The 26,256-nt window shown below is 44.1% G+C and overlaps 1 protein-coding gene across 1 annotated transcript in view; it reads left to right on the forward strand.

Moving 5' to 3' along the window:
• Positions 1–26,256, forward strand: part of cacna1aa (calcium channel, voltage-dependent, P/Q type, alpha 1A subunit, a) — a 478,641-nt gene that overhangs the window by 347,314 nt on the left and 105,071 nt on the right. Inside the window, 5 exon segments of the mRNA XM_073069345.1 lie at positions 7,045–7,185; positions 7,901–8,102; positions 15,698–15,862; positions 19,819–19,929; positions 22,607–22,690. Of these exon segments, the coding sequence (XP_072925446.1) occupies positions 7,045–7,185; positions 7,901–8,102; positions 15,698–15,862; positions 19,819–19,929; positions 22,607–22,690 (703 nt within the window).

Here is a 26,256-nt window from a genome sequence, read left to right on the forward strand (position 1 = left end):
AAACTTTTCCCTTTTCACCCTTAACCCATGTCCTCTGATTTTTTTTCTCCCCTAGCCTCAGTGGAAAAAGCCTGCTTGCATTCACTCTATCTATACCCATCATAATTTTATATACCTCCATCAAGTCTCCCCTCATTCTTCTACACTCCAGGGAATAAAGTCCTAACCTATTCATCCTTTCTCTGTAATTCAGTTTCCCAAGTCCTGGCAACATCCTTGTAAACCTTCTCTGCACTCTTTCAACCTTATTAATATCCTTCCTGTAATTAGGTGACCAAAACTGCACACAATACTCCAAATTCGGCCTCACCAATGTCTTATACAACCTCACCATAACATTCCAACTCTTATACTCAATACTTTGATTTATAAAGGCCAATGTGCCAAAAGCTCTCTTTACAACCCTATCTACCTGTGATGCCACTTTTAGGGAATTATGTAACTGTATTCCCAGATCCCTCTGTTCTACTGCACTCCTCAGTGTCTTACCATTTACCTTATATGTTCTACCTTGGTTTGTCCTTCCAAAGTACAATACCTCACACTTGTCTGCATTAAACTCCATCTGCCATTTGTCAGCCCATTTTTCCAGCTGGTCCAAATCCCTCTGCAAGCTTTGAAAACCTTCCTCACTGTCCACTACACCTCCAATCTTTGTATCATCAGCAAATTTGCTGATCCAATTTATCACGTTATCATCCAGATCATTGATATAGATGACAAGTAACAATGGACCCAGCAATGATCCCTGTGGCGCACCACCAGTCACAGGCCTCCACTCAGGGCAGCAATCCTCCACTACCACTCTCTGGCTTCTCCCATTGAGCCAATGTCTAATCCAATTTACTACCCCTCCATGTATACCTAGCGACTGAATCTTCCTAACTAACCTCCCATGCGGAACCTTGTCAAAGGCCTTTCTGAAGTCCATGTATACAACATCCACTGCCTTCCCTTCATCCACTTTCCTGGTAACCTCCTCGAAAAACTCTAATAGATTGGTTAAACATGACCCTCCACGCAAAAAACCATATTGACTCTCCCTAATAAGTCCCTGTCTATCCAAATACTTATAGATCCTATCTCTTAGTACTCCTTCCAATAATTTACCTACTACTGACGTCAAATTTACCAGCCTATAATTTCCCGGATTACTTTTAGAGCCTTTTTTAAACAACGGAACAACATGAGCTATCCTCCCAATACTCCGGCACCTCACCCGTGGATATCGACATTTTAAATACATCTGCCAGGGTCCCTGAAATTTCAACACTAGTCTCTTTCAAGGTCCAAGGGAATACTCTGTCAGGTCTTGGAGATTTATCTACTCTGATTTGCCTCAAGACAGCAAGCACCTCCTGTTCTTTAATCTGTTTAGGTTCCATGACCTCACTACTTGTTTGTCTTATTTCCATAGACTCTTTGCCAGTTTCCTTAGTAAATACAGATGCAAAAAACCCATTTAAGATCTCCCCCATTTCTTTTGGTTCCATACATAGCCGACCACTCTGATCTTCAAGAGGACCAATTTTATCCCTTATTGACTTAATATTCCTAATCCCTTATTGCTCTTAATATACCTGTAGAAGCTCTTAGGATTATCCTTCACCTTGACTGCCAAAGCAACCTCATGTCTTCTTTTAGCCCTCCTGATTTCTTTCTTAAGTATTTTCTTGCACTTTTTATACTCCTCAAGCACCTTATTTGCTCCTTGTTGTCTATACCTGTCCTACATCTCTCTCTTCTTCTCTATCAGATTTCCAATATCCCTCAAAAACCAAGGTTCCTTATTCTTATTCATTTTGCCTTTAATCCCGACAGGAACATACAAACTCTGCACTCTCCAAATTTCTCCTTTGAAGGCCTCCCACTTACCAATCACATCCTTTACAGAGAACAACCTGCCCCAATCCACGCTTTTTAGATCCTTTCTCATTTCTTCAACTTTGGCCTTTTTCCAGTTTAGTACCTCAACCCGAGGACCAGATCTATCTTTATCCATGACCAAGTTGAAACTAATGGCGATATGATCACTAGATCCGAATTGTTCCCCTACGCATATTTCCATCACTTGTCCTAACTTGTTTCCTAATAGGAGATCTAATATTGCATCCTCTCTAGTTGGTACCTCTATATATTGATTTAGAAAACTTTCCTGAACACCTTTTACAAACTCTAACCATCCAGACCTTTAACAGTATGGGAGTCCCAATCAATATGTGGAAAATTAAAATCCCCTACTATCACAATTTTATGTTTCCTGCAGTTGTCTTCTATCTCTCTGCAGATTTGCTCCTCCAATTCTCACTGACTATTGGGTGGTCTATAATACAACCCCATTAATGTGGTCATACCTTTCCTGTTTCTCAGCTCCACCCAAATGGCCTCGGTAGACAAGCCCTCTAATCAGTCCTGCCTGAGCACTGCTGTAACATTTTCCCTGACTAGCAATGCCACCCCCCCCCCCCCCCCCCCACCCTTCATCCCTCGGCCTCTATCACGTCTGAAACATTGGAACAGGTGTTATTTTAAAGAATGTTCTAAAGTAGTTATAAGTGCTATTTAATGCAAATCCTTCCCATTCTCTCTCCTCTTCCTGCTGGTTATCCTACTCTCTGGAAGCAGTTGTTCCATTGTTGAATATTCCTGCCCATTTAGGCCTAATTCACCACCCTCTACCTCTAAGGCAACATAGTTTGATTATTCTCCATTCAGTGTCAGATTTATATAATACAGCTCTTTTAAATTTGTTTTGCAATTCCTTTTGTCTTTTCTTTGCTCTGCACTCTCCTTATTGACATACAGAGCAGTGTAGGCCTTCTGGCCCTTCAAGCCATGCTGCCCAGCAATCTCCAATTCAACTCCAGCCTAACCATGGGACAATTTACAATGACCAATGAACCTACCAACTGGTAGGTCTTTGTACTGTGGGCAGAAACTGGAGCACCCAGAGGAAACCCATGCATTCACAGGGAGAACAGGCAGTAGTGGGAATTGAACCCTGGCCATTGGTACTGTAAAGCATTGTGCTAACCACTGTGCAACGTGCCACCCGAATAATAGCAACTACCTCTGTCTCTCATCTTTATTTCTAACTTTTCTCTTTATCCCTGCTATGCTGAGAACCAAAGAGGTTTTCTCTCAAATGTTTTTGGATTTGTTCTGCAGCTTTGAACTATGTTTCAATCTACCTGGTCTTAATTCGTACCCATGTTCTCCATCTATGTCATATCTCCATTCCAATGAGACTGGGGCAACACATTAGCATAGTGGTTAGCACAACATTTTACAGTACAGGCAACCCACTGCTGTCTGTAAGGAGTTTGTAACATTCTCCCTGTGACCATGTGGGTTTCCTCCAAGTGCTCTGGTTTCCTCCCACAGTCTAAAGGCATCTGGTTGTAAATTTGGTGGCCCATTGTAAATTGTCCCATAGGTTAGGCTCAGATTTAATCAGGGGATTGTTGGGTGGCATGACTGTAAAGGCCAATTCCGTGCTGCGTCTCAGTAAATAAATAAACATCACTTCTCACATTCTAACTTCCCGCCTCCATCTACGTAATATATCTGTTGTGGCTGAATAGGTTGTGGGTTTAAGTCCCACTTCAGATCTTTCAGCACAGACTGAGGGAGTGGTGCATGGGTAGCTGGATGAGATGTTAATCTAAGCTTAAAGACATTGAATGCATTAATGACTGTCTCCAGATATGACTACGAAGTAGAGGAGATTTGCTGGGTTTCTAATAAACCCAGTCCATCACGGGTAAAGCCCTCCCAACCACTGAGCACATGAAACGCTGTCACAGGAAAGCAGCATCCATCATCAGGGACCCTAGGACCTGTTCTCTTCTCACTGCTGCCATCAGGTTCAGAAACAGTTATTACCCCTTAGCCATCAGGTCTTGAACCGAGGGGAATTAGTTCACTCATCTCCACTTGCCCCAACATTGAAATGTTCCCACGACCAATGGACTCACTTTCAATGACTCTTCATCTCATGTTCTGGATATTTGTTGCTTGTTTTCTGTTATTATTATTTCTTCTTTTTGTATTTGCACAGTTTGTTGTGTTCTGCACTCTGGTTGAACGCCCGAGTTTGGTGGTCTTTCCTTAATTCTGTTATGGTTTCTGTACACACAAGAAAATGAATCTCAGAGCTGTATATGGTGACATATATGTACTTCGATAATAAAATTTATTTTAAACCTTAAAAAGTAAATTATGTGAGCACGTCTCTTGAAAACTTCAATCAGATCAGCTCACTTCCTTCTCAATTCCAGGAAATACTCTTCTAGTTTATTTAATACCTGGTAAATCAACTCTGCTGTTCCTCTGAAGTCAATACCAGGTGTGTTCCAGGTGTGACATTAGTATTGGTTTATTATTGTCACATGTACCAAGATGCAGTGAAAAGTTTTTATTTTGTAAGTCATCCTGGAAAATTATTCCATGCATAATTATATCAAGGTAATGAAAAGAAAGTATAATGTAGAATATAGAGTAACACCCACAAAATGCTGGAGGGACTCTGCAGGTCAGGCAGCATCTATGGAGGGGAATAAACAGCAATGTTTCGGGCCAAGACACTTCATCAGGACTGGAAAGGAAAGGCACAGAGGCCAGAATTTTCAGAAGCTAGAGTTTTCTAGACCCCTTCCTGTTTAGTCCTGATGAAAAGGTCTTGGCCGAAATGTTGACTGTTTATTCCTCTCCATAGGTGCTTCTTGGCCTGCTGAGTTCCTCCAGCATTTTGTGGGTGTTACTCAAGATGTGCACCATCTGCAGAATCTCTTCTGTAGCATGTAATGTTGCAGTTACAGAGAAAGTGCAGTGTAGATAGACAAATAGACTACACGGGCCACAAGGAGGCAGATTGGGGAATCAAGAGCCTGAGAGTTCATCTTTTAACATGTGAGAGGTCTTTCCAGGGGTCTTATGACAGTGGGATAGAGAATGTGCTTGGTGCTAGGTGGTTCATGCTCTCAGAATTTTGTATCTACTGCCCAATGGGCGGGGCGGGGGGGTGGAGCGAGAAGAAAGAATGATCAGAGTTGGGGAAGTACTGGATAATGTTGGCTGCTTTCCTAAGACAGCAGGAGGTAGAGGAGAGGCTGGTTTGTGAGATGGACTGGGCTGCATTCTCTGCTATCCACCACTTCTCACTGGTTCCTGGATCACTGAGAGAGAATGCTTTGGTTTCAAGCCATACAACCAGTCCAAAGATTACTCATAGAGTTTGTATGCTGTAATAACCACATCTGCTTCCGTGCTGGTTCCGTTGTCCAGTCAGGCATCTGTGGGATTATGAAGAAGAGCAGAACCTTCTGTCCGTCTTGCTACCCAACTCTCAACACCACGATAAAAGAATTATCTGGTAATTCCCCGGTCACCGATTGTGGGAGTTTGCTGCTGTGTAATGTATCCCTACATCAAAGTTATCAATGCAAAGCTCAGATGTCAGCCTCTGTGAGATCCTGAACCATGTCTTGCTTGTCTGTGAGCAGCAGGCTGACCCAGAGGTGTTGCATTGTCCATTCCTTAGCCTGATTCCTGGTGAGGGGTACAGCAGCAAGAACATGTTTTGACGTGTCAGGTCAAGACTCACCAAGTGACTGAAGCACCATTTGTCCTCTGCCCCCAGAAGGAAATCAAGGTTCATGCTGACCCCACTGTCAATGTCTGCAAGTCACACCCACCACAGATTCTTAGAGGTGTTGGATACCTGCGTCATCACAGGGAGGCTCCTGCACAGGGAGAGCGTCTGGCATCCTTTACTCTTTGTCTGACCATGGCTGGACATAGGACAGCACAGCACAGTACAGGCCCCACGGCCCATGATGTTATGCTGATCTTTTAACCTACTCTTAAGGTCAATCTCACCCCTCTTTCCCCATTAGCACTCTGTCATACTATTCTCCTTATTTTTATTCAAGGATCAACTTTATTTGCCATATACATATTGAGTGTCCCTTATCCAAAATGCCTGGGTCCAGAAGTATTTTGTATTTTGGAATATATAATGAGATACTGATGCAGCCGTTCAACATATTAAATTTTCAGCAGCAATGATCTTCATAAAATCTATCAATGAAGTTCTCTTCTGCTTCATGATCAGCAGACGTTTTACCACCACAAATCTTTGAAAATTTTACGCTGTGCCTTTTCTTAAATTTCTGTAACCAGCCTGCTGAATATTCACAATTACCTTCAATTTTCAGTTTGTCATGGCACATCTTTGCTTCATGATTAGCATACTGTTATGTGGCATTTATTCACTCTGACGCTAACAAATCCGCTCTTACAATGCACGATTGATATCTTCATTTTTTGCTTCATACAGTGTTTTTCTATTAACTTCTGTTCATTACATCTGTGAGATCATTTCTCAGAACTGCCTGTGGTGCACAGAGACCTACGCATCACCTGAGAACTTCGCTGGCCTTCGTCTTGTGGAAATTTCCATTTGTGATGTCAGCATTTGAAAAACAATTCAGATTTTGGAATTTCGGATAAAGTGTTCTCAACCTGGATTAGGAATTTTCTGTGGTGTGTTGGTCAGGGTGTGACATGCAACAAAAATCAACAACATTCAACAATTATCAAGAATAAAGTTTTATATAAAAATAAAGTTAGAAGTGTGGATATGGAATTGATGTGCAAAAATGTCATCATGTATTTACAATGTAAACAACATAATGAAAGGCAGTTTGAAGTGTTAACAGTGCAGTGATTGAGGTAATTGATAGAGGGGGTGGGGCTAATTGAATGGTTGATCAGATTAACTGCCTGGGAGGCTGTTCCTGTGAGGGTGGACAAGTTGCTGATGTTGTTGTGATAAGGCAGCCGATGGTGGTTCTGTAGCTGTCATTCAACTCGTGAGTTGACTTATTTTTCTGTGTGGGGAAGTGTTCCCGAGTGATGGCTGGAACAAGTCACTACAAATCCTGTAAACTCATTGTATGCAAAATGCTCTGAGTGTTTTTCTGAGTTGCTTTAATGCTACGTTTAACTATAAAGCATTTTTCTCTCTCTTGTTTGTTTCAGAGGGCAGTACCTGGTGTATATGAGGGAGAGTGATATTAAGGCACAGAAAAGAGAGTGGAAACGATACGAGTTTCATTATGATAATGTGCTCTGGGCTTTACTCACCCTCTTCACTGTATCAACCGGAGAGGGCTGGCCAGAGTAGGTATCATTATTAAACAGCAATGTATTGCAAACTTTATAACCTTGTGCATTCTTTATTCTCCCTTCTTGTCAGGAGAAATCCACACTCTTGCTTCACCCCTTCCTCTCACCTCTTTATATATTCAGGTTCAGTATCAGGTTTAATATCACTGGCATATTTCATGAACTTTGTTGTCTTGTCAGCCGCAGTACATAATAATAGAGAAAAAACAGTGAATGACAATGAGTATATATTGACCTGGGTGATGGGGGTCCTTAATGATGGACGCTGACTTTTTGAGGTAGCGCTCCTTGAAGATGTCCTGGATGCTACGGAGGCGAGTGTCCATGATGGAGCTGACTGAGTTTACAACTGTCTGTGGATTACTTCAATCCTGCGCGGTAGCACCCCACCCCACCCCCTCCATTCCAGATGGTGATGCTCCCATTTAGAATGCTCTCCATGGTAGATCTGTAGAAATTTGTGAGTGTTTTTTGGTGACATGCACATTTTTTTCGCGTGTCAAGATGGAGGATGGAGGTATGACATGAGGATGAGAATGATGCTGAGGCATCTCAGTCAGGCAGCACAAGCTCAGGGAAAGTGGTGTAATTTGGTTAAACTTAATCTTCATAATAAATGGTACCAAATCCAAATGGCAGTACAAGCTTGAGGGGCCGAGTGGTCTACTCCTGCTCCAACGTCCTCATGAATGCTCCTTTTTCCCTACAGTGTGCTGAAGCACTCGGTGGATGCTACCTACGAGAACCAAGGACCCAGCCCTGGCTACAGGATGGAGATGTCCATTTTTTATGTTGTATATTTTGTGGTCTTCCCTTTCTTCTTTGTGAACATCTTTGTGGCCTTGATCATCATCACATTTCAAGAACAGGGGGACAAGATGATGGAGGACTGCAGCCTGGAGAAAAATGAGGTATGAGGTTTGTACAATTTTCCAATGTAGTGTTTTCTTTGAAGTTATTGCTGAGTGGTCAGAAATTAATTGCATTGATGTCAAGGATGTTGAACACTAAGGCAAATGTACAGTACCTTAAGTATTTCATAAATAGGTGCACATGTGACAATTCTCTTTCAATCATACCTGGTTAGCACACTGCTATTAGTAACTGAAGACAAGATATTCTGCAGATGAGGAAATCTTGCACAGCACACACAAAATGCTGGAAAACTCAGCAGTACTGGTGGCATCTATGGAGAAAAATAAACAGTTGACGTTTCGAGTTGAGACCCATCATTAGGACTGAGCTTGGTGGTATGTGCTATCAAACTTTTGTATCTTTTTGATTATGTTGGCTGCTTTACTGAGGCAGGGAGAAGTACATATAGTCAGAGTCCGTAGAGGAGAGGCTGGTTCCTGTGATGTGTTGAGCTGTGTTCACAACTCTCTGCAGTTTTTTGCAGTCACACACAGAGCTGTTGCCATACCAAGCTGTTGTGTATCACTTTCTATGATGCATTGAAAAGAACTGGTGAGAGTTGACGGGGATGTACCAAATTTCTTTAGCCTCCTGATGAAGTAAAGGCGTTGACGAGCTTTCTTGACCGTGACATAAGGTTCTTTTCCATGCTGTTTTAACAGAGTAAAAACCTCCCTTGGTGCTGTGTGGGACTGTCGCCAGAGGAAATATTAGAGCAGGAAGTCAAATGCTTAGTTAACGATGAAGGTTTTAATAACATCTTGGAGGAGAGAGTGGCAGAGAGAATGTCAGCAGCTGAAGACACAGCCGTGAGTGGTGGAGAGGTTAAATAGAGGGCAAGCAAGCGGCCAGATTGAAAGGAGTGCCAAGATCTTGGAAGGTTACAAAGCCACAGGAGGTAACAGAAATAGGGAAGGATGAACCCATGGAGGGATTTGAAAATATGTCAGAGAATGTTTAATGTTCTTTTATTGCTTAACTATGATCAAACGATCATTGAAACACATGAGGTGTGATGGTGGCTGGGCTCAGCATGTGTCAGGACAGACAAGCAGATCATTTCATGCTTGGAAGCAGAATGCAGAAGAACAATGGGTAGATGTTTCAATGAACAGTGTTCATGTCATTGGATAATAACTGAGGCTTTATAAGGCATTGGTCAGACTGCACTTGGCGTACAGTTTTGGGCCCCCTATCTAAGAAACAATGTGCTGGCATTCGAGAATCCAGAGGCGGTTCACAAGAACTATTCCAGGAATGAAAGGGTGGAAATTTGATGTGGAGCATTTGATGGCTCCTGGTTGTACTCACTGGAGTTTAGAAGAATGAAGGGGGATCTCATTGAAACCTATAGATGTTGAAAGGCCTAGATAGAGTGGAGTGAAGAGGATATGTCATATAATGGGAGTAGTATAGGACCAGAATGCACAGCCTCAGAATAGAGGGACATCCCTTTAGAACAGGGATGAGGAGGAATTCCTTTAGCCCAAGGGTAATGATGAATCTGTGGAATTTATTGCTACTGATGGTTGTGTAGTCCAAGTCATTGGGTAAAGGTTCTTGATTAGTAACGATGTCAAATGTTACGGTGAGAAGGCAGGAGAATGGGGTTGAGAGGGATAATAAATCGGCCATGATGGAAAGGCAGAGCAGAGTTGATAGGCCAAATGGCCTAATTCTGCTCCTATGGCTAAAGTCAACGTAGGTCCCTTGGAAGACGAGAAGGGGAAATTGATATTGGGTGATAAGGAAATGGCTGAGGCATTGAATGACTATTTTGTGTCGGTCTTCACAGTGGAGGACACATCTAATATGTCAAAGAATGATGTTATGGACGAAATGGGAGGTGAGGACCTCGATAAAATCACTGTCACTAAAGAGATAGTGATGAGCAAACTAGAGGGCCTGAAGATAAATAAGTCCCCTGGTCCTGATGGGATGCATCCCAGGATGCTAAAGGAATTGGCGGAGGTTATAGTAGATGCATTGGTAATCATTTATCAAAACTCTCTAGACTCTGGACAGATCCTGGCAGACTGGAAGACAGCAAACGTCACACCACTTTTTAAAAAAGAATGTAGGCAAAAGACGGGCAACTATAGGCCAGTTAGCTTAACATCTGTAGTCGGGAAAATGCTTGAAGCTGTCAGTAAGGAAAAAATACTAAAACATTTAGAAAGGAGTGGCTCCATTAAACAGACGCAGCATAGATTCAGAAAGGACAGGTCCTGTGTGACAAACTTACTGGAGTTCTTTGAGGACATAATGAGTGCAGTGGGTAGAGGGGAACAGGTGGATGTCATATACTTGGATTTCCTGAAGGCGTTCGATAAGGTGCCGCACAAGAGACTTATAAATAAGATACGGATGCATGGAGTCGGAGGAAGTGTATTGGCATGGATAGTGGATTGGTTAACCAATAGAAGGCAGAGAGTTGGTACAAATGGGTGTTTCTCCGGTTGACAGTCAGTGGTGAGTGGGGTGCCGCAGGGGTTGGTGCTGGGCCCGCAGCTGTTTACCATTTACATTGATGATTTGGAAGGGGGACTGAGTGTAGCGTAGTAAAATTTGCTGATGACACTAAACTGAGTGGAAAAGCAAATTGTACAGAGGATGTGGAGAGTCTGCAGAGGGATATAGATAGGTTAAGTGAGTGGGCCAAGGTCTGGCAGATGGAATACAACATTGGTAACTGCGAGATAATCCACTTTGGAAGGAATAATAGAAGAGCAGATAATTATTTAAACAGTGAAAGATTGCAGCATGCTGTTGTGCAGAGGGACTTGGGAGTGCTTGTGCATGAATTGCAAAAAGTTGGCTTGCAGGTACAACAGGTTATTAAGAAGGCAAATGGAATGTTGGCCTTCATTGCTAGAGGGATTGAATTCAAGAGCAGGGAGGTCATGCTGCAACTATACAGGGTACTGGTGAAGCCACACCTGGAGTACTTTGTGCAGTCCTGGTCTCCCTACTTGAGGAAGGATATACTGGCTTTGGAGGCAGTGCAGAGGAGATTCACCAGGTTGATTCTAGGGATGAAGGGGTTAACCTATGAGGAGAGATTGAGTTGGCTGGAACTATACTGTCTGGAGTTCAGAAGAATGAGAGGGGATCTTACAGAAACATACAAAATTTTGAAAGAGATAGATATGGTAGAAATAGGAAACTTGTTTCCATTGGTAGGTGAGACTAGAACTAAGGCACATTGCTTCAAGATTCAGGGGAGAAGATTTAGGATGGAGATGAGGAGAAACTGTTTTTCCCAGAGAGTGGTGAATCTGTGGAATTCTCTGCCCAGGGAAGCAGTTGAGGCTTCTTCACTAAATATATTTAAGATACAGTTAGATAAGTTTTTACATAGTAGGGGAATTAAGGGTTGTGGGGAAAAAGCAGGTAGATGTAGCTGAGTTTACAGACAGATCAGCCATGATCTTATTGAATGGTGGGGCAGGCTCAATGGGCCGGATGGCCTACTCCTGCTCCTATTTCTTATGTTCTTATGTCTTATGGACTAACGTTATAATCTACAAAAACTGAGTTTTCTAAAGAACGAGATGACTTCCCAGAGACCATGACTGGCTTTGTTTGAACTCTCTGAGCAATATTTTTCATTAATTTTCTGTAAAATGTAATTTCCAAATTAAATTTTGTTCCAATCTTGAATAGTGTAAATGGCTTCTTTATTATTGTCAGAGTGCTGAATCTGATGATTATTCTGTGTGGGAGATGGTTATCAACAAGAATGAGGAATTAAAGCTCATTCACTCACGTTCAACAGGCTGTGTGACAGCAGTGGTTTTCATTCAGCTTATGGCAATGTCTCACTGACTTCAGTGGCACTGATTACTGAAGCCGATTTACAATGCAGAGTCACTGATAGATTGCAGACCTCCTGTAGCTAACTGCAGAAAAATATCCTCTCCTGCTGCTTAGAGGGGAAAGCCATTGCTTGTTTTAATTGAAACATGTATTGAAACCCATTGGTATTTTTGTGAATGTGTAGATTCCTGAAAAAATATGTTTTGCATGGGTTTTTAAAAGTTTGTATCCCTTCCCTATTTTGGCTTTGTCAGAGAAGCCAGACAGTGGTAGTACAGGGTTGCCTCTCTGACTGGAGGCCTGTGACTAATGGTGTGCCACAGGGATCGGTGCTGGGTCTGTTGTTGTTTGTCAATGATATGGATAATAAATGTGGTTAACTGGATCAGCAAATGCGCAGATGACACCAATTTTGTGGGTGTAGTGGACAGTGAGGAAAACTATCATGGCTTGCAGAGGGATTTGTATCAGCTGGAAAAGTGGGCTGAAAAATGGCAGATGGAATTTAATGCAGCCAAGTGCAAGGTTTTGCACTTCGGTAGGGCCATCCAAGGTAGGTCTTACACAGTGAATGTTAGGACACTGAAGAGTATTGTAGAACAAAGGGAACTGGAATACAGGTACATATCTCGTTGAAAGTTGTGCCACAGGTAGAGAGAATCGTAAAGAAAGCCTTTGCCACTTTGGCCTTCATAAACCAATATACTGAATACAGAAGATGGGATGTTATGTTGAGGTTGGATAAGACATTGGTGAGGCCTAATTTGGAGTATTATGTGCAGTTTCAATCACTTACCTACAGGGAAGATGTAAACAAGGTTGAAAGAGTGCAGAGAAAATTTACAACGATGTTGCTGGATCTGGAGGACCTGAGTTATAAGGAAAGATTGAATAAGTTAGGACTGGACTCTTTAGAACGTAGAAGACTTGAGAGGAGATTTGATACAAGTATGCAAAATTACGAGGGGTACGATAGGGTAAATGCAAGCAGGCTTTTTCTACTGAGGTTGGGTGAGACTGCCACCAAATGTCGTGGATTAAGGTTAAAAGGTGTAAAGTTTAAGGGGAACGTGAGGGGAAACTTCTTCACTTAGAGGGTTGTGAGTGTGGAGTGAGCTGCCAGCACAAGTGGTGCATGCGAGCTCAATTTCAATGTTTAAGAGGTTTAGATGGGTGGTAGGGATATGGAGTGCTGTGGTCCCAGTGCAGGTCATTGAGAGTAGGCAGCTTAAATGGTTTTAGCATGGACTAGATGAGCTGAAGGGCCTATTTCTGTGCTGTACTTCTCTAAGTCCTGCCCACAGAGGAATTGGGCCAGCCACTTCCTGTCACAATCCTCTTAGTAGTTTTTGTTAAGTCAGGTCTGTACCAACTCACAGCAGTCCCACCAATCCCTCTCCTGCACTTGTTTCTCTATAATCTGGTCTCCCTTACAATACCAACACTAATTCTCCTACCAGCCACTAGGAAGAATTGGAAATGGCCCGGAAGGATCTCAGCCAGAAAGTCGACTGCTTTTTCCCCCTCCATAGATGCTGTCTGACCTGCTGAGTTCTGCCGCATTTTATGTGTGTTACTAGGAAGACCTGACAGCTAACCTAAGAGCCACAAGGCCTTTGGGACTGGCATTTCCCTGTTACATTCAATGGGCATCACCACTTTGACAGGTATGACGCATATTTCTGACTTGCCAATGGCCATGATCTATAATCACAGTTAAACGAGCTAAAGGCCAAGCATCTTGGGTGATTCGGAGAAATTCACTAGGATGATATTTTAATCTTCACTGACTCCCCCACATTAATTTTGATGAGTTGCCTTTAGCACAGCATCTGTGCACGAGGTGCCACGTTTCAAATGAGGGATAACATTACTGCTCTATAGTGTGGAGGGCCACATTACTGTATTATTTAACCACTTCTTGATTCCCTCTCCTCCACATTTTCAGACATTTTTCTCACAATTCTCCTGTCATTTGCATCATGGGGAGAAATCTTGGACCACAGAACAGCACACCGGAGGAACCGGCCCTTCAGCCAACAAGGCGGTGCTGAAATAATTAAACCAATGGTACTTTGATATGTTGTCCATAGCCTCCTCTACTGCCACGATGAGACCACTTGCAGCTTGAAGGAGTAACACCTTATATTCCATCTGGGTAGCCTCCAATCTGATGCCATTAACATCGTTTTCTTGTCTCCTCCCCCTGCACTCCACCATTCCCCATTCTTGTTTCCCTCTCACACCTCCTCTTACCTGCCCATCACCTCCCACTTCCCTCTCTCCTATGGCCTCCTGTCCTCTCCTATCAGATTTCCCCGTTATCTCTTTCACCAATCGATTTCCCAGTTCTTTACTTCACCACCCACCCCTCTCCCAGTTTCACCCGTCCCCTATCATCTTGTACTTTTCCCTGCCCTCCCCCCACCTTCATATTCTTTCTCGTTCTCCCTTCCTTTCCAGTCCTGATGAAGGGCCTCAACCCGAAATGATGACCATTCACCCTTTTTCACAGATGCTGTCTGGCATGCTGAGCTCCTCCAGCACTTCGTGAATTGCTTTGAATTTCTAGTATCAGCAGATGTTCTTGTGTCTTTGATTAAACTAATCCTTTTTGCCTGAACATGGTCCATATTAGCATGTCTATCTGTCTGCTCAGGGTCCTTTGAAAAGCCTCTAACTTTAATGTTTAAAACTGTTTAATCATATCTGCTTCTTCTCCTAACATCCCGTTCCATGTACTCACCACACTGTGTAAAATCAACTTGTCTGCACACCTCCCTCAAACTTTCCACCTCTCACCTTAAATGGAGGCTCTCTAGTACTGGACATTTTAACCCTGAGAAAAAGATGCCAACCATCTACACTACGCTTCTCAGAATTTTATAAGCTTCTATCAGCCTCCACCGCTCCAGGGAGAAAAACCAAAATTCGTTTAACCTCTCCTTATTAGCACTTGCTCTCTAATCCAGGCAGCATCCTGGTAAGTCTTTCTGCACCTTCTTCAAAGCCTCTGCATCCTTCCTACAATGGGGCAACCAGAACTGAGTGCACGTCTCCAGCTGTGGCCCAACCAGTTTTATAAAGCTACAGCATAACTTCCTGACTTTTGAACTCAATGCCTTGACCAACGGGAGTCAGCATGCCATGCCCTTTCTTTACCACCCAATCAACTTGGGCAGCCACTATCAGGGAGTGGCAGTGGAACTTTGGCAATAGGAGGCGAGAACAGGACTGACAGCAGAAGCCAACTGCGAGTGAACAGCTTGGCTTCCAGCGCTTTTGAATGGGAGGAATGAACGTCAACAGCTTCTTAAAGCAAGGATACTGCAAAGCTGGCAATTGATGAGGTCACAGCAAAATCCATTCCTCAGTGTTGAATGAAATGCAATGTCTGGGCAAGGATACCCTTTCCATTTTAGTATATGAACATCTGCAGTCTCTTGTATTTCCAGGATGATGAGTGGGACTACACACAAAATATTGGAGGAACTCAACGGGTCAGAAAATGGATGGTTGGCATTTCATGCCGAGATCCTTCATCTTGAATCTTGATGAAGGGTCTTGGCCTGAAATTTCCCTCCATACATACTGCCCGGCCAGCTGAGACCCTCCAGTGCTCTGTGTGTTGCTCCAGATTCCGGTTTCTGCAGTTTCTTATGAGAGTGAAGCTTCCCGGTGCTTGCAGCGGTTAGCTAGGTGTTTGCTGTGTTAGTGTTTAATGGTCTGAGGATTTCCTGCTCCTGCTGAATTGTCATTTGTTCTCTTGCAGAGAGCCTGCATCGATTTTGCTATAAGTGCCAAACCCTTGACACGACACATGCCACAGAACAAGCAGACGTTCCAGTACAAGATGTGGCAGTTTGTGGTGTCACCGCCATTTGAATACACAATCATGGCCATGATTGCCCTCAACACTGTGGTGCTAATGATGAAGGTCAGTGCACAGGACTCTCTCTTGCCATTCCTGCTACAAATCCCCATCCGGCACTTGCCACACTTATCCAGGTGAATGTCACTTCCAAAGGAGCATCACCTATTGGGTGCAGAGGGTGATTGCCAATGATCCTGTCGGTGATATCTCCCTGTCCTTCAGTAATCCTGAACTACTAAATGTCCCACAGTATTATATTTAGTTGGCAGATAAAGGCACATCTTACCCGTTAAGCCTTTTGCACACACTTTATCTTTGCCAGTTAGCCCTATAAACTCCGAAAGAAGTCAAGGGCCAGTTTATTAATGAATTCCACATATTCACCACCCTCTGTCTAAAGAAATTCCTTCTCATCTCCGATCTAATTGGGAGTCTCTCTCTTCTGAAGCTGTACCCTCTGCAACTAGACTCCACCCCCCCCCCCCACTATAAGAAACAAATTCTCCATATCCACCCTATCTAGGCCTCTCAATATTCGTTAGGTTTCAGTGAGAACCCCCACCCCATTCTTCTAAACACCGGTAATGCCCAGAGCCATCAAATGCAAACATGTTAACCCTTTCATTCCCAGAATCATTCTCGTGAACCTCCTTTGGACCCTCAGCAAGGCCAGCAATCCTTTTTTGGATAAGGTGCCCAAAACTAATCACAATATGCAAAGTGTGGTCTAACCAGTGCCTTATATAGCCTCAGCATCTTTGCTTTTATAGTCTAGTCCTCTCGAAATGAATGCCAACATTGCATTTACCTTCCTTACCACCAACTCAACCTGCAAGCTAACCTTCAGAGAATCCTGCACAAGACTCCCAATTCCCTAAAGGTTAATTTGCAGGTCGAGTCTGTGGTGAGGAAGGCAAACATGATGTTAGCATTCATTTCAAGAGGACTAGAGTTTAAGATCAAGGATGTAATATTGGGACTTTATAAAGCACTGGTTAGGCCTCGTTTGGAGAATTGTGAGCAGTTTTAGTCTGCTTTTGTTAGAAAGGATGTGCTGAAACTGGGGAGGTTTCAAAGTAGGTTCACGAAAAAGATTGCAGAATTGAACATCTTGTCATATGAAGAGTGTTTGATGGCTCTGGGCCTGTATTCACTAGAATTCAAAAGAATGAGGGGTAACCTTATTGAAACCTATCGAATGTTGGAAGGCCTTGATAGAGTGGATGTGAAGAGGATGTTTCCTATGGTGGGAGAATAGGACCAGAGGACACAACCTTAGAATAGTTGGGCATTCTTTTAGAACGAAGATTAGGTAGAATTTCTTAAGCCAGAGCGGTGAATCTACAGAATTTGTTACCTATGGCTGTGGAGGCCAAGTCTTTATGTATATTTAGGGCAGAGATTAATTGATTCTTGACTCGTCAGGGCATGAAGGGATACAGGGAGAAGGCAGGAGTTTGAGGCTGAGAGGGAATGGATCAGTCATGATGAAATGGCAGAGGAGACTTAATGGGCCACATAGCCTAATACTGCTCCTATATCTTATGGTCTTATTACAGAAGAAGGGATAGGGCAAAGACATGAAGGAATCTGAAAACCAAAAGAGTTGGAAAATAGGTGAGATGACAATGTGCATCAGGGATTACTGTGGTGCAGGGTTAATGGGACACAGTGAGTTAGGGCATGGCCACAAAGTTTTTAATGGCCTTAAGCGTATGCCAGTAGGAATAAGCAGGCCAGCCAATTGGAATAGCCAAGTCAGGATGCAACAGAAGACGTAGATGAGGGTTCAGCAGTGGGTTAGGACTAGGTTCTTCTATGCCATACAGAAAGTCTTAACAACAGCATGGAGAGAGAATACTGCAAAATGATTGATTAGTTGCCATCTAATGAAAGTATTAAAACTTGTGCAGTTGGGTTTTAAAGGGGAAAAGCCATTATACTGGTGCCATTCCACTCACCTGACATTGGAAATACAGGTCCAGTGGCAAGAGTGATCATCACATCCAGGGGTTTTCTTCAGTTGCAGTGGATGACCATGACTTCTTCTGTGCCTTATCATGACCTTTGCTTTCCACAGTGTCATAGAGCCAACTTCCTGCCCATTGGATCTCATCTGTCCAGTCTGTCAGAGCTGACTTTGCATGCTGGGACAGGCAAGCCCTCTCTCACTGGCTACCGTCACCTGGTTTTGCCCGCCTGTTGAAGTGGTGCTCTGGAGTGTGTTAATTCTTCACCATTCAAGGTTCAAGATTGCTCAATGTCACTTACTGTACCCAAGAGTAATAAGGGGAACAAAATAATTGTTACTCCAGATCTGATGCTGCACAAAAAAATACAAAAGATAAAGAATTCACAAATAATAATTAAAAAAACACCAAAATATAAATACATAAGATAGCTTATATACATGGATTGACTGTATGTCCACAAAGTGATGCTAGGCTGTACTTAATGTGACTGACAGGATATAATAAAGTAATGGTGGAGTTGTTGATCTGCCTTATTGTGTAGGCAAAATAACTGTTTTTGATTTTGGTCCTGGCATGAATGTTATGTAGCTTTCTCCCTGATAACAGTCCATGAGCAAGTTGTGTGGGATCCTTCATGATGTTACTGGCCCTTTTCCGATACCTCTCTATGTATAGATGTCTCTGATGTCGAGTAGGCTGATGCATTGGGCAGTATTGATGACCTGTCGGAGAGCTTTGCTGTCTGCCCAGTGCAGTTTCCATATCAAGCAATGATGCCACTTGTTAGGTTGCATGTAAACAGCTATTTGGAGCCACAGGTGAGAGCTAAGTGACCGGTGGGGACCGAAGGTGAGTGAGTTGCCTCACAAATGGACACAGCAAGCCCCTTCACTAGACTTGCTACCCCTCCCTGAGGACCCCATACACCCTACTGCAGGATACACAGTCTGATAAATATGACAGGTTACAGGCAGTACCAAAACTAACTATGAGTAATGTCTTACCCTTAACAGGGCTTTTGCTTCTGATTAGTGTTTAATCCTGTATTTACACTGGAGAAACCACTTAAAGGATTTTTAATCTTTTTTTCCAAGTTTCATGGAAACTTGCTAGGATGATTAAGGTGAGAAGTCAGTTTGGAGACATTTTAAGGAGTGAATAATGCTGGGTGATGTTTTTGTAATTAATTGCTAATACAAAAGAATCTAGGAAGGCAACTGGTATGTTATTCATTGATGCAATGGGGTGGATGGTCACCTTATTGCCATTTGTGTTAAGACTATGGTGATGCCTGACTTGGAATTTGGGTAATTCTTGTTCACCTCGGTTAAGGAAGGAAATATTTGGAGGCAGTGCAGAGAGCATTCACTGGGATAATTCCAGTAATGGGGAGATTGATCTATGCAGAGTGATTGACTAGATGAACCTGTGTTCAGAAGAATGAGGGGCAACCTCACGGAAACAGGGATTAACAGGAGATATGCTGGTTCATAGTAAATAATGGGTAATAGCAAAGGATGAGGGATTTGCCATTTAGATCTGCAAGTTCTTTCCTCAGAGAGCAACGGATCTTTGGAATTCTCCACTGCAGGGGCTTTGGATGTTCAGACACTGAGTGTTTCCAGCGGAAGTCAATAGATTTTTGGACTGGAAGAATCTACCTTGAATCAGATGATCCAGGGATTGGTAGAAAAGTGGTTGAGGCTCAATGTCAACTGTGACCATGTTGAATGATGAGGCAAGCTCAAGAGCCAAATGGCAAACTTTACTCCAGCTTCTAAAGTCATTACAGTTTGTCTCAAGCATTTACCCGAGTGGAGAGCAAGCATAAGTTTTTTTTCAGGAAACAATGGTCAGTGTTGAACACCAAGGTAACCATCTCGGGGGGGGGGGGGGAAGCTAGGGCAAGTTCTACTCATTAAATTTTCTATTCCTATTCCTTTGGAACCAATATTTATCACAGTTGAGTGACAGGTCCAAAAAGTGCAATGTCCAGAGTGCCTCAAGTATTGACTAAGTAACCAAGCTCTCTTCTTCTTATTTTAGTTTTCCGATCAACCACAGTCTTACGATGATGTGCTGAAGTATCTCAATATGGTGTTCACCATTTTGTTTTCATGTGAATGTATTCTGAAGATTATTGCCTTTGGAATTCTGGTGAGTACCTGCCAGGTGTCTTACATAAGAGGCATTGGGCTCCGTAGCTCCTGACCACCTCAACTTGGTGACTGTTTGTCGTATGTGAAGAGATGTAAATATTGTGGCACAATTTACCAATGGTAGTATTGCAATCAGACAGGATTCTGCCTAAACTCAATGCTTAGATGCATGCACCTCTCCAGTGTCAGCAGTTGTTTGGCAAATATGGAACTGATTATACATGCTGAACGACATGGCAGCCCGCTGAACATTCCGCTGAACGACATGGCAGCCCGCTGACCATTCCGCTGAACGACATGGCAGTCGGCTGACCATTCCGCTGAACGACATGGCTGTCTGCTGTCCATTCCGCTGAACGACATGGCGGTCGGCTGTCCATTCCGCTGAACGACATGGCGGTCGGTTTACCATTCCACTGAACGACATGGCGGTCCGCTGACCATTCCGCTGAACGACATGGCGGTCGGCTGTCCATTCCGCTGAACGACATGGCGGTCCGCTGACCATACCGCTGAACGACATGGCGGTCGGCTGACCATTCCGCTGAACGACATGGCGGTCGGCTGTCCATTCCGCTGAACGACATGGCGGTCCGCTGTCCATTCCGCTGAACGACATGGTGGTCGGCTGTCCATTCCGCTGAACGACATGGCGGTCCGCTGTCCATTCCGCTGAACGACATGGCTGTCCGCTGTCCATTCCGCTGAACGACATGGCGGTCGGCTGACCATTCCGCTGAACGACATGGCGGTCGGCTGTCCATTCCGCTGAACGACATGGCGGTCCGCTGAACGACATGGCGGTCCGCTGGCCATTCCGCTGAACGACATGGCGGTCGGCTGTCCATTCCGCTGAACGACATGGCGGTCCGCTGACCATTCCACTGAACGACATGGCGGTCGGCTGTCCATTCCGCTGAACGACATGGCGGTCGGCTGACCATTCCGCTGAACGACATGGCGGTCCGCTGACCATTCCACTGAACGACATGGCGGTCGGTTTACCATTCCACTGAACGACATGGCGGTCGGCTGACCATTCCGCTGAACGACATGGCTGTCCGCTGTCCATTCCGCTGAACGACATGGCGGTTGGCTGTCCATTCCGCTGAACGACATGGCGGTCCGCTGTCCATTCCGCTGAACGACATGGCGGTCGGCTGACCATTCCGCTGAACGACATGGCGGTCCGCTGTCCATTCCGCTGAACGACATGGCGGTCGGCTGTCCATTCCGCTGAACGACATGGCGGTCGGCTGTCCATTCCGCTGAACGACATGGCGGTCGGCTGACCATTCCGCTGAACGACATGGCGGTCCGCTGTCCATTCCGCTGAACGACATGGCGGTCGGCTGACCATTCCGCTGAACAACATGGCGGTCGGCTGACCATTCCGCTGAACGACATGGCGGTCCGCTGTCCATTCCGCTGAACGACATGGCGGTCGGCTGACCATTCCGCTGAACGACATGGCGGTCCGCTGTCCATTCCGCTGAACGACATGGCGGTCCGCTGTCCATTCCGCTGAACGACATGGCGGTCGGCTGTCCATTCCGCTGAACGACATGGCGGTCCGCTGTCCATTCCGCTGAACGACATGGCTGTCCGCTGTCCATTCCGCTGAACGACATGGCGGTCGGCTGACCATTCCGCTGAACGACATGGCGGTCGGCTGTCCATTCCGCTGAACGACATGGCGGTCTGCTGAACGACATGGCGGTCGGCTGACCATTCCGCTGAACGACATGGCGGTCCGCTGTCCATTCCACTGAATGACATCGCGGTCGGCTGACCATTCCACTGAAAAGTTTGACCTAGTGCTGCATAGCACTTGATGTAAAGTGCCAACAAAAGTGACCTGCATTGGTGTAGCAACTTTGAGGTCATAAAAATATCCCATGGTGCATCGTCTGTCAAAAGCCAGTTTGGTGCAAACCCATGTTGGTGCAGATGACCCAAAGTTTGGACAAGGAGGTGGAGGAATGGTGAGATTTAGGGAGGGTATTGCGGACCTGAAGGCAAGTGCATGAACAGGGAGGAATTAAACTGGGCAGAATTACAGAAGTGTGGATGTCTCATCAGGACTGGAAAGAATCGATCTAAACCCCACATCACCATCTAGTGGTTAAATCAAGACGTACAAACAAGCTTCCCCCTCCTCCCACCTGCCCCCTCCTCCTTCAGTACTGACGAAGGGTCTCGGCCCGAAACATTGACTGCTCATTTCAATGGATGCTGCCCGACCTGCTGGGTTCATCCAGCTTGTTTGTACATCATGATTTGACCACAGCATCTGCAGTGTACTTTGTGTTTACCATCTAGTGGTTGATGGGTGTGCACAGGTACTTTGGTTTTAACAGCACACACAAAATGCTGGAGGAACTCAGCAGGTCAGGCAGCAACTCATCAGCTCCTTCTGAGTTCCTCCAGTACTTTATGCGTTTTGCTCAAGATTACTAGCATCTGCAGAATCTCTTGCATCCCAAACTTTGGTTTGAAGGAAACTTTGAACTAGGCTGGCGTTCCTTGTTTTCCCAATGGATGATCAAACACTCATTGCTTGAAATAACATAATAACTAAATGTTCCATCTATGACAGTCAGTAATTTCTGTAGCACTGCTGGGAAGGGGGAGAATACGCACCATTGCTAACACTGCTGCTTTCTGCTCCACAGAACTATTTTCAGGATGCTTGGAATATATTTGATTTTGTCACAGTCCTGGGCAGTGTCACTGATATTTTAGTGACAGAGTTTTGGGTAAGTGCAGATCAAAAGCATTTGTTTTAAACACAACAATTAAATCAACAGCAGCTGCATCGCTGCTGTAAGAGTATGTACAGGGTTAAGGGGGGAACAGAGAGATGTTAACCCATCATCAGCGACAATATTAAGGAAAAATGTTTATGCCAAATATGTAATGTATATGACCCTCAAAGTAATGAGATGCAAGTCCATACATTCTTCCTACTGCCCATATGCCATTGGCGTTTAGGGCAGCAATGAAGGTCTGCCATTTCTGGCAGTGTTCAGGGCTTCCTTCATCATCTCAGTAGCTCGGTTTTCACTAGTGTCAGCTATGCAAGTCCTGGGCAGAGACTCAAACACAGATATAGAAGGATTCTTCATTGCCGTTTCATTGTTGATGAGGGGAACAAAATTGTGTACATTTCAGATTGAAATCCTGCTCAACTGGCTGAGATCTTTCAGATTCCAGCATCTGCAGCCTCTTATGTTTCTACTGGTGATTCATGGGTGATTTATACAGTCCCTAGAACATTGCCATCTGTCCCTGTTGACTAATACCATTCTCATCAGTGTTTGTGCTCGTAAGAATGTTTAGGGAACATCGTTCGGGAGGTGGGGCGTGGGAATGGTAGTGTAACAGCTCTTGCAGCGCTTTACAGTTCCAGCCATAGGATTAGGGTTCAAGGAGTTTATATATTCTCCCCATTACCGCATGGATTTTCTTCGGGTGCCCTGGTTAGCATTAGTGAGTTGTGGGCATGCTGTATTTCAGACTGCCTAGCACAATCCTTGCTGATTTGATTTGACACAAATGACACATTTCACTCTATGTTTTGCTGTACATGTGACAAATAAGACTAATCTTAAAAACAAGGAGAGGACTGGGCTCAGTCAGACTTCTGTAACCAGCTCAGTGTTACACAGGTCTTGCTCAATCTTCGTTGGCGCGTGGCTGCACCTCAGCTCCCCAGCCAGATGTCCGCTGAAGTGGAGCTAATCTACGGGACAAATAGTAACCTGTTCAACCCATGATACCTCCATGAGCCAAAGTCACTCCTTTCGCCAGCTCTGCACCGCAGCTTGCAGATACCCCTTGTGTATGGAGTGTATGACACCCTTGGAGGCTCATCTGCTGGTCATTATCGATATACTTGCTGAAGTTACACGAGGCTGCATCTTGCCCCTGGCCACGTCCGCTTAGCAAATCACCCTCTCCCTCAATGGGCTTTTGCCTTGTTGAAAATCTCAACACAGCCCCTCACGCCAGACCTGACCCTGCCTGCACTGGATTCCACAAGGGTCAGCTCAAAATCTGATGAAATTCATCCAGCACAGAAGGTTTAGCCACACACTCAGCCATTGGGTTTCTGGGTTTCTCCCCACACTGTCAGTACTGGACGGTAATGAATCACGTCCATATGGGACTTGGAAAGTGCCCCTACCAATGAACAAATGGAGTTTTGTGGGTTACAAAGACAGGAACAAGCCCTTCAGCCCATCATAAATGGGCAAACATGATGCCAAATTAAACTATCCCTCCCTGCATAAACATGTGCTTGTCTAAAACACTTGAACACCACTATCATATCTGCTTTCACCACCACATCTGGCAGCTGTTCAGTCTGCTCCCATTCTTTGTGAAAAAAACTTGCCCTGCACACCTCCTTTAAACTTTCTCCCTCTCAAATTAAAGCTATGCCCTCCAGAATTCAACATTTCTTCCCTGGGAAAAGATTTTGGTTCTCCAAACTATATGGACAATGCAGAACAGCCTGTGTGTTGTCAACCAGTTGTCAGCCCAAAACACCCTGGTCAATGCTCTGAAATATTCCTATAATAGAGGCTTTGTCCATCAAATTTCTCTATCCTCGTTTTCAAAGTCAATGCAATTACCAAAAGCTCTCTTTGAGGCTTTAAGTGATTCATGGGCTGAGTCCAGCCATCCAGTTTGCTCTAGACTATACTGTGCCTCCCGTTTCCAACCAATACTTTGTGCCACAGATTCTCTTACCCCTCACCGCCTCAGACCTCCCGTCTCCCTCATGCTAACTCCCCCAGGGATGAATTTGCCACAGGAGTTTCAATGAAATGGAAATGTATATATCCCTGTTGCTGTGAATCTTAAATGTCAATCTGAACTATATAGTTTTGCTGTTATGAAAGTGTAGTTGGAAAACAATATCTGTGGGTAACTAAACAACGAAGTTTCTGGCCAACACGGAACCACAACAGACATGAAATTAGTATGATGTGGTATTACAGATCGATCTCACATACTAGCCCAATCTTATAAGACCATATGATACAGGAAAAGAATTAGGCCATTTGTCCCGTTGAGTCTGCTCTGCTTGAGTCCCATCAGTACTGATCTATTTCCCTCTCAGCCCCAATCTCCTGCCTTCTCCCTATATTCCTTTACACTCTGACAATCAAGAATCAAGCTTTGCCTTAAATATACCCAATGATTTGCCATCCACAGCTGCCTGTGGCAATGAATTCCATAGATTCACCACTCTTTGGCTAAAGAAATTCCTCATCTTTTTCTGTTAGGCTTGGAAGTTTTAGAGCATTTCTACTTAAAATGATCATAACTTAATGACAAAGTGTCCAGGCAAGAAAAAAGTCAATTGATTTTTTTACATTGATGTCTTGCTTTTAAAGTGTTGAAACCAGTTTGGCTGTATAAACATGAAGAGGGTATTTGCTATTTTCTTTATTTCAGGTGCCCCTTTTGTGTGTGTGAAATGGGAGAATATTAATTATGGACTTTTCTCTGCATGTCTGATGACCACTGCTACATAGTAATGGATTGGTTCAACGGCCAGGAAGCATACAGAAACTGGGAAACACTCTGTGGGCTGGTCTTGCTGTGTTGGAACCAGAGTGTGTTACACTTTGATGCCCTGTTCTATTGTCAGATAACAGCTGAATGCCATTTAGTACAGCAAGCCACGTACACCCACCTCATTGTGTGAGAGTGTTACTCGCTTGATCTTAATGCTAATTTTGGGGTCCAGCTTTATCAAACCTGGAAGCAGTACTGAATTTTACACTGGGAATTACTCCAATTATTTTTAACCATGTTGTATCATTTGGCTGAAAATGGATTGTTTTTACACAAATAGTACTAACATCACGGTAGAAACCATGCACAAGGAAAGCATGTTCCCTGGTCAACACTCGTGAACCATTCCTGTCTGTGTTAGTCGGTCACTATTGTGTTTTGATATAGAAGATAGACAGCAAAAGAAAGTGAGAAACCTATAATGATTGACTTTTTATCTTGTTTTATCTTTTCACATGCTGTCTGTAATCTGTGCTTTATTGGCGCAACGCCTTGTGAAATAACTCATCCAATCAAAATGCACTATGAAATTCATGTGTCCATCCATGTCCCGTCTGTGTGTCCATGCCAACTAATTTTAAACCTGGTTGCAAATCAATCCCAATGCAATCCAATTCCAACCATCCATCAACAACATCTACATGTAGACCACGGTTGGTTTGTAACTTTTTGAGCCTAATGCATTCACAAACTAAGTACCCTTGGCATGGCACGTGCTGCTGAAGTGGGATTT

The sequence above is a fragment of the Hemitrygon akajei genome, chromosome 16, assembly GCF_048418815.1.
Source record: "Hemitrygon akajei chromosome 16, sHemAka1.3, whole genome shotgun sequence".
In the NCBI taxonomy this organism is placed as follows: domain Eukaryota; kingdom Metazoa; phylum Chordata; class Chondrichthyes; order Myliobatiformes; family Dasyatidae; genus Hemitrygon; species Hemitrygon akajei.